This window comes from Centruroides vittatus, unplaced genomic scaffold (genome assembly GCF_030686945.1).
Source record: "Centruroides vittatus isolate TY-2023 unplaced genomic scaffold, ASM3068694v2 contig_370, whole genome shotgun sequence".
Lineage (NCBI taxonomy): Eukaryota > Metazoa > Arthropoda > Arachnida > Scorpiones > Buthidae > Centruroides > Centruroides vittatus.
The window spans coordinates 1628912-1638881 of NW_027122193.1; the positions used below are offsets into that span (position 1 = coordinate 1628912).

Consider the following 9970-nt stretch of genomic DNA (forward strand, 5'->3'; position numbering starts at 1 on the left):
CCATCCTCAGTGCACCTGAAGAAGGCCTTTTAAAACGGCCTAAAACGTTTGTGCTCATTAATTTGTTTGCTAGAAACAGAGTGTGAAAGGTTTTTTGTGCCTACGATTTTAAATTAGTTCTAGCTTTGTGTGCAGAGATTAAAAATGGTTAGCATATTATTTAATATTTTATCTTTTGTAACCAGATATTTTTAGTCAGTCCAGTACTGACATTTATAGCTTTATAAAGTGTTTTGATATTTTACAAATTCTGGGGCAAGAATCATCTGACATTTTGGACCTAGCAAATTTGTTATGGAAATAGGAAACTGGCCTTTATTTTCTATCTCTTCCTTCTTATATGGTCATACACTTACTCTTGGAAAGAGATTGAAAATGCCTGAATATGTGAAGTGTTTTGGTTTTCAAAAAACTGACTGGTGTCAGTCATCCTGATAATGGAGAGTTTTTCAACATACTATAAACATCACTTGGCATTTTTTAAGTACAGTACCTCTATTCAATACTATCAAGAGATATTTAACATACTAAATGCAACAAAATTTAGGATGGTGATGTTTCCATTTAAAAAAAATACCAAAACACAACGCTAGCACTTTTGGCACTGCAAACAATGAAAAATGAGCTGGATTAAGATCCAGCTTGTGATTTTTGGTTGGGGGAGACAAAAAGTTTGGTTTATTGAGGATACTTTTTCAAGACTGCTAAATTTGCAACATATCACAGTAAATCAAAGCATCAATTATGTCAGCCATTTAACACAGTTTATTGCCTTCAGAATGGGAGACCATATTAAGCTATATCTTCTGCATTGCTGTACAGCATGAGTCTTATAAAAATAAAAATGTTCACTGCTTGCAGTGCCAGAGTGTGGTGAGTTTTGGTACTAATTTTTTTCTATGGAATTCTTTTTGCATGTACTGAAATGTTACCAATGCAAATTTAATTGCATTTAGATTGCTAAATCAAGATCAAGGGACAGAAAATTTATAGACTTACCAATAAAATGATAAATTTTCAAAATGTTACTTGTATACTACTAGTAATTTTTAAATTTTGACTCCAAAATTTAGCATACTAAGGATTGTGTGGTTGACAACTCATAGATGAACAAAACTAAAGTCAAATACAGAACTGACTCCAACTTCAGCACCAGAGTAAAATCTACACTTCCTTAAACTCGTTACCGGCACATAACGTGTATAAGATATACAGCAGGTGACAAACGTTTTCGAACTATCTCACAGTTCTTCCTCAGGTCAACTAGCTTAGGAATAACAACACACCCAACAGCCGTAAGTGAACGGGTTAAATTTAGTAGCGCCATCTCTTGCACAAACTACTAATTAGAATAATTTAATTTAGAATAAACTGGAAGAAAAGAGTCGGCCCGAAGCGGGACTCGAACCCGCAACTCCCGCATACCGTGCGGATGCGTTGCCAGTTACGCTACCCGGACCTTCGTTCCGATCTCTTCCAGCATATATGAGCCACGACTGGAGACGCATCCGCACCCACGGCCTGCAACCTGCACACAGGCAACTCAGTCGGCCAACACAAGCCCCGACCAGGCAAAGATATACAAATAAACAACAACCCATTTAACCCGTTCACTTATGGCTGTTGGATGTGTTGTTACTTATATTATTGGATTTCGTTGTTGTTTATTTGTATATCTTTGCCTGGTCATGGCCTGTGTTGGCCGACTGAGTTGCCTGTGTGGAGGTTGCAGGCCGTGGGCGCGGATGTGTCCCCAGTTGTGGCTCATATATGCTGGAAGAGATCGGAACGAAGGTCTAGGTAGCGTAACTGGCAACGCATCCGCACGGTATGCGGGAGTTGCGGGTTCGAGTCCCGCTTTGGGCCGACTCTTTTCTTCCAGTTTATTCTAAATTAAATTATTCTAATTAGTAGTTTGTGCAAGAGATGCGTTACTAAATTTAAACTGTTCACTTACAGCTGTTGGGTGTGTTGTTACTTATATTATCGGGTTTCATCGTTGTTTATTTGTATAGCTTAGGAATGCTTCTGAACGGAGCATATGGAATTCAATGGGATCGAATGTCATTTCGATGAAGTCAGTCTCACCTAGGGAATTCGATCCTGGCCCTTATTTCTGATCCCGGGATTATTTCGGTATTGAGGGTTAATAAAAATAAGAAAATTTGTATTCCGAGACTGTGTATTCTCTTTATTTGTATTTATATTCACTACTAGGTGTATTAAGAGATACAAGGCTTTTTTACATCTTTATTTCTGGTTCTTCCATATGCCGATACGCGTTTCGGACTTAGGCCCCTTTTCTGTCGGCTGTACAATAAAACACATTATAAGTTTCTTATATTCCAGTAAATATAAGTTTCTTATATTTACCGGAAGATGTACGATATTAAACATGAAGCTCACAACAATAGTGATTTTATATTTTAAACTGTAATGATATTTTAACTGTAAATACGCAACTTTAAATGAAGTGTCCATGTATCAATACCACCTGGAAGAAATCTCACATGTCATGGTATGTCATACCTCGTTATGATAAAAAAATTTTAATATAAGAAACTTATAATGTGTTTTATTGTACAGTCGACAGAAGAAGGGCCTAAGCCCGAAATGCATATCGGCATATGGAAGAACCAGAAATAAAGATGTAAAAAAGCCTTGTATCTCTTAATACACCTAGTAGTGAATATAAATACAAAAGTAAGAAAATCTTACAGAAATCAGCTCTTTAATCAACAAATCGAAATTTAGACTAAAATCAATGTATTTTACGGTATACACCAAGCTAATGTAATAACTCTAACTAATCAGACTTTGAGTGATTTTAAGTCTGGTTAGTCTGACTCTGTCTTCATGTTAAAGTTATTCTTTTTCAAGCATCAGTGAGATCTCTTTAAACTTACATAAATTGAAAAAAACCTTTATGTAACAAATTATGCAAATAAACGTTGAAAATTCACAAAAATCTCTCTTAACATCAACTAAATAGATGACTTTCATGTAACAACCTAGTAAGTAGGTAGTAAAGTTTCTTAGCAAAAAGTATTTCAAAATAATATTAATCAGTCACATTTTTCTTAAATGTAAAAAAAACTAATCTAATAGGAATATTCTAATTTGAATTGTGAAAATATGATCTGAGAAATAACAACGCATCCAGTGTCTCATCACCAAGTCTGCTTCTCAATTTGTTGCACATATATGCTGCAACAACCAGAGGCTGGTGGAAGCACTCACTTAAGGGTGATAATATGCCTCCATTGAATGACTTATTAGAATTTTTGAAGGGTTATATTAGAACTCTATAGCAAACCAAAAGTGCTTTCGACTGTGCCAGAAAATCGATTGGCACCTGCGAAAATTCAAAAATACAAAAATGAAGTAGGCCTATATTACCAGGTAACCCAGAGAAAACTGCTTGCATATCATTTTAGTTCAAAATACAAGAAGTTTTATATTAACAGAATTGCTTGCCTATCATTTTAAGAGCACTGGCACTGAACATTTTGCTTCATGCAGTCTATTTTGCAACTTTTTTGAAATGATGTCAATTCTGAAAATCTCGGAATCAGGAAAACTTAATCCCGAAAATTTCGGAACTAAAAAGTGGTCGAGAGGTTTTGATCCCGGGATCAAAACCTCTAGTCTTGCCTTACATGCGCGGTCGTGTGCTGATGGAGGTAGCTACAGGTCGGCATCTAATAGAGACTGCCAGGCCAGCGACAGACTCAGCTCCTCCTTTCAGTTGACACACGTGGCTACCTGGCCGGCTTTATAGACGGCTATGGTTTCTAGCCACTTAAGATGGTCTTGGTGGAGTGTGTTGACGATGACTGCAGCTTTATCAAACTGGGCCTCGACGTCGGGATCGGATGCATACATAGCAAGGGCAGTAGTAAGCCGCCCATGCTAGATATCCGCTCGGTGTTCCCTGATACAGGTATTTAAGAAACGCTTGGTAGAACCAATGTATAATAAGTCCTTGCCCACCTGTCGTCTCTAATCAGGATAGAATAGATACCAGGGAGTCTGGTGCAATCCAGAGGGTCTTTTTCATTTCGTAGGATATCGAAAATCATGGGACATCTCCTGTATAATACCCGTATCCAATGCTTGTTGGCTATCTGTGTATGAGCCGCTTTAAGATATGGGTTAAATGTGATGGGAACACGTGTCAAACTGCCAGGCTCTAAGTCGGCATTATCATTCACGGTGGAGGCGTGCTTCAAGCATTGGTATCGCTCGACTAAACGGTGCGTCAGAGTTGGGTACCTGTGTTTGGTTGCTAACTCAGTTGTTAGGGCTTGCTTGGTTGATGAATGTGAAAACACCCTTCTGACTAGAGCGTTAAAAGCTGCTGCCTTGTATGAGAATGGGTTGCACAAATCAACTGGTATGTACGTAGAAGTAGCAGACAGTTTATGGTATACTGATGTGTGGATGTTGGATCCTTCTATTCTAATGCCAACATCAAGAAAATTGACCTCCTTTGTGCTAGTCTGCTCCATTCCTACCATCAAACCAAAAGGGTTGTTGTTGATGGCTTGCACGAAAGACACCATGTCAACTTCCCTCCACATGATGAAAATGACATTGATGTATTTTTTATAGACCAGGATGTTAGGGAGGAAAGGTGGGAGGACCTTGCATTCGAGCTGCCTGATGACCGTTTCACAAAGGTCTCCGGACACTGGGCTACCCATCAGTACTCCTCTCTTCTGCCAGTAAACAGTACCGTCAAATGTAAAAATAGAATTGTAACATATAAGATGGGCCACTTCTAGTATCTGTTGGTGTAGTGTTCGGTCCTGAACTATATTTTCCCTATTTTAAAATGCAAATGTTTCATTGCCTGAAAAATAGAGCAGGCTGTACTTTTTTAGTTGCTGTGATTAAAAAGTAGTCAGTGTGAGAACTCACATTCAAATAAATTATTCGTTTTTGTCAACTAAAATCTGTACTGAATTCTAGACATTATAGATTAAGAAATAAATTGCCAAATTGTTCAGGTAACAGTGCTGTAATATGACACTAAAAACTGTAAAGGACTGTGAAATAATAATTTTTAAGATAAATGATGTAAATTACCTTTACAATTTAAATAAAGTTGACACTTTTCTCTTTAATATAAAAAATAATATAATAATAATATAAATGAAAGTGTACACAAATAAATATTGACTTCAAAAACTTATTATATAGCTACCTATTTTTACCAAATTTACTGGTAAAAACTATAAAATTACTGATATATTTACTGGTGCATTTTTTAACTGATTACTGGTAAACAGTTTACCAGTAATGCAATTCCTAATCTAGACAGCATTCAATAGGAATACTTTATTTAAAATCACCCAGTACATCAAAAAAAAAATTTTTTTTTTAATTATCTAAAACACTTGCTAATCTGAACAGTTTTGAATCACAATTAGTTTGGATTGGCAAGGTTCTACTATATTCTGATTAGGTAAAACAAAAACAAGTGCTTAAATATATTTATGCTGGACAGATTACTGTTGGCTAATAAATCATTTAACATTGAATTATTCTTAGCTATAATCTGACATTAAATGATTTCATTAGTATAGAAGTTTGAGCTTAGTTGTTAATATCAATATTTTTAATATCTCAAATAGACATGAAACAAATTAATTATGAATAAATTTTTATACAAGAAATACTGTGTTTATTCTAATAAACAGTGTGTTGGCTATAATTTTTTTTTTCAGCTTTCAACAATACTATTTATTACAGAGTGCTTACTATTAGAGTGAATATTATTTCTATTCTTTGGGAATTAAGAACAACTTACTGGATTTATTCCATTAATAATTGCTCCCAAGTAACTTTCTTCACTTAATTATTATTTGAGCAATAACACAACAGCTAATGCCCTCACACACTATTTCAATATGCAGTAAGAGTGATAACTTTAAATGGACTGAAATTTTTCAGTTTACAGAAGTCTTATCTTCCTTCAATAGACAGTGTGCTTACTATTGGAGAGTGCTGTCTCTAACTTTTTTCATCTTGCAACTGCACTGTTTATTAGATTAAATACAGTAATTATTGAAGATAGAAAATGTCAACAAAACACAAAACACTAGCACCTAAATTAAATTGACTTATAATTACTAACAAATTAGAATAATTATGCAATTGCAATATTAAAGAATACTTTTTATAAATAATCAATCCAGATGAAATGTAAGTTCTAAATTCATTTTAAATATATAGCTAATAATTCAAATTATTTCACCAGAATAATAAATTTGATAAATAATTAATATGTACTATTTACATAACAAATATAAATATTTTGCATTTATTTCACTCTAGATGGAAGTGTAGTTGTTTCTCCAACATACCCAAAAATAATAAGTTACATTAACCTAATTTCATTAAAGAATATAGTAACTTTTTATATTAGAATTTTGAAATTACAAAGTAAAACTAAACTCTCTCTCTCAACTCCACTATTTAATAAAAATTGTATAATATCGTTAGCATTTGATTTTTAACACCAGAAAATACTTATTTTATCTGAATATTTTCTATTATTATATTCATGTCTATAACAAAAAGTAAAATAAATATTGAGGTAACTAGTGTTTTAAATTGGAGCATGAAATTGTAAATGTGATTATACAGTATTTGAATAAATAAGTTTTATTTTATGTTGTAATAAACTTTTTATAATTGATACAACAAAATAAGTTCTTTTTACATATTTAATATTGTCTCGAACAATATGGGACTGACAATTTCAATATTAAAAATTTATTGAAAAGATTCTATTGTAATTTTAAATAAAATTTTTTTATCTCCAGCCCATTAAATTTATTACGAGTTTAGTTATAAAAAGCTTTGATAATCAATCAAATAAATAGTAGGGAGCCAATAACTAATTAGAAATTTATTACATTTGATTATTGGTTAATAATAATTAGATTATTAAAAGTTGTTTTAAAATTACAATGTTTTGATATGCAACAAAATTGATCTTGAAAATTAGTCAGAAATATATAAATATAAAGAAATTTTTTACTTAATTAATTTCTAATAATATCAAAAAAAAAAAAAAACAAAGGTTTTTCAGTTTTTGTACTTATTCTAATTTATTCAAAAATGAAATGTAATAATTTAAAAAATTGCATTCAAATACAATTATCCACATCAATATTTCATTTCTATATAATCAATGTTAAAACTTGTTGAATATTTTTAATATAGTTTTAAAATAGCTGTCAAAATATTTCATGCTGTACAGAAGTACATTAAAAATATTTTAATGCAAAAATAAACATTTATTTTACATTTTTTATTATCCAAAAAATATTATAGTCTATATACTGTATATACTACATTAACATAATTAGAGATGAAATTGAGTATATATGTTTCTTTCAAAATCAATTTATTAACTTAAAAAATAAATTATATATAACAACAAACAAATCACTTGATTAATATTTAAATTTTCCAGTTATTTGACATATGTATCTTAACATTATTTTTAATATAAAAACTTTCACGAAAAAATGGCAGAATCATTCCCAAAGAAGCAAATAGTAAAAAAATAGAAATTTCTAAAAAATTCATAAAATCTTATAAAGCATTTTGACTTTAGAAAGATTGATTCAAATTATAGAAACCAGAATTCTAGTTAAGTAATGCAGATGACAGCATTTTTGTCATAAAATATACATATATTTTATATGACAATAATTTACTCAATATTTATTTTATTGAATTTCATTCCAATATATTGGAATATTGAAAGTATTAATAATAGATTGTTATACTGACATATTAATTATAGTTTCACACTAAGTTAAAGGCCAAATAACAAAGCATCTATTTATGTGTATATCTTTATATAAATATTCAATAATTTAATATAAACATTAATTTTATCTTGCAAAAACTGCTTTACTGTTTAATATATACTAAAAATCATAAAAGAATAATAATAATGATACAAAAAGAAAGAACACTAATATACATATTCAACACTATAAAAATATATATATTATATTATATAATATTGAATGTATATCCAACAATTTTTTACTCAGTAAGAGTGATTATATTAAAATACTTGATAATTAAAACATATTTATAAATAAAGGAATTTACTTTCATTCCATTTGAAACATATTAAACATCAAGTTAAATGAATAATTAATTAAATTTATAAACATGTATTATATTTATAGTTTCCATTATTAAAAAAAAAAGGGAAAACTTAACTATGATTAAAATATGCAATCAAACATAAAATAATCATAAATTATATACTTGATTCAGTTGTATATTAAAAAAATAATAATAATTAACTTTTTAAATGGCCGTAATAAGTAATAAAATATTTTTTGATCTGTATTTATCTATCAGATATCAGCTTGTATACGAAAACATTCCTAGATCATGTTTTAGAATCTTTATGTACGAAAGTATCTAACTCGATATATATGTAGATACTTAATTACATTCTTAAAGGCAATATCAAGAGAAGTTTAAAGTCAAACGAAGCTTCTCCATTTCAATAAATTCCCAAACTTGCTCATCAACATTCCATAGTTTCTTACCTCATCCGAATCTCTCTGTTTTGTCTTGTCCATTTCCCGAACTCTTCCTTGAAGTTATCTTTCGTTTCATTCTTCGTTTTTAAATCCAATAAACTGTTCTACGGGTAACCCGTCAACGGGGAATGAAAAAAAAAAACAAATCAGAAATTAGTCTTCCGCCATTTTGGAAATGGAGAACGAGCAGACGATAGGCTGTTTATTCTAACAAAAACTCTTCTTATTAACTTTTACTAATCGTAAATAACTATACAATAAATAGATTGAATCGATATAATTACGAATCATAATGAAAATTCGACGGATTTTGTAAAAAATCGAAATTATTTTAATTAAATATACGGGCGGAGTAATAAGTAAATAGAATAGCAACAAACTTTCATTGGAATTCGCGGTATGTGGCGTACCCTAGCGGACAGGTAAGTAAAGTGGAAGAATCAACAGGTAGAAAGTATGGGAAAAATGCTTCTTTTTTTTACCAGAAACAATAGAATTTTATTTTTATATGTAAATAAATATTTTTTTTGTAAAAATTTTAGAAGAAATAAAGAATTTTTTCCGGCGTAATATTAAAATACAATTTAAAAAAAAAAAATTATATATGTGTATATATAATGTATGTAGGGGTCAGTAGTTTTCATAAGCTCAGTTCGTCTGGATCGTAAACTAGTTAACTAATTATTTTTACCTATTTTAATATGTAAAAATTGAAATCATTTTAATGTAAAATTAAGTATTTTTTATAGACTTTTTTTTCTTTCTATAAATTTTATTTTTTATTTAATTAAGAAATGGAAAAATAGCTGAATTTTTACAAATTTTATCTAAGCCTAAATGTTATATAGATCATTCAATGCTATTCAAAAAAGTCACATGACTTTCAAACAAAATATAAAGGTAATTTTTTAATATTATAATACATTTTAAATGTATAATAAGCATACTTTTATATAAAATTTCCAATTAATAATGTATTTAAGTATTACGATGCCATTTACTAATTATAACTCATCTCATAATTCTATTTTCAAATAATTTCCCTGATTTATTTTAAGAGAATGGCAAATATATATCTTACATATACATATTTTCCTCTTCTTATTTATATAAATGTGTATATGAATATGTATGAGGAGGAAAATATATATAGGCCTATATATATAGCCTATATATCTTCATTAAAGAATAAGGGTAAAACTTACTTTTAAACCAGTTATCTGTACATGCCAGTGGTTCTCAACCCTTTCTGAACCTGTGGAATACTTTTTATGTGTATGAATGGTGTGTATATGTATATGCATAATGTTTATGCATCAATATATTCAATCGCATATCAATAGCATCAATATATTGAAAATTTTATAAGCAGTTCCATTTTT

General features: G+C 30.2%; 1 protein-coding gene across 1 annotated transcript in view; it reads right to left on the reverse strand.

Moving 5' to 3' along the window:
• The window catches only part of LOC136975295 (tetratricopeptide repeat protein 28-like), a 91246-nt gene extending 82249 nt beyond the window's left edge, over positions 1 to 8997 (reverse strand). The window contains exon 1 of the mRNA XM_067270337.1: positions 8595 to 8997. Coding sequence (XP_067126438.1) covers positions 8595 to 8627 — 33 coding nt within the window. The 5' untranslated portion in view covers positions 8628 to 8997. The remainder of the gene's footprint in view (positions 1 to 8594) is intronic.
• Positions 8998 to 9970: the final 973 nt, after the last annotated feature.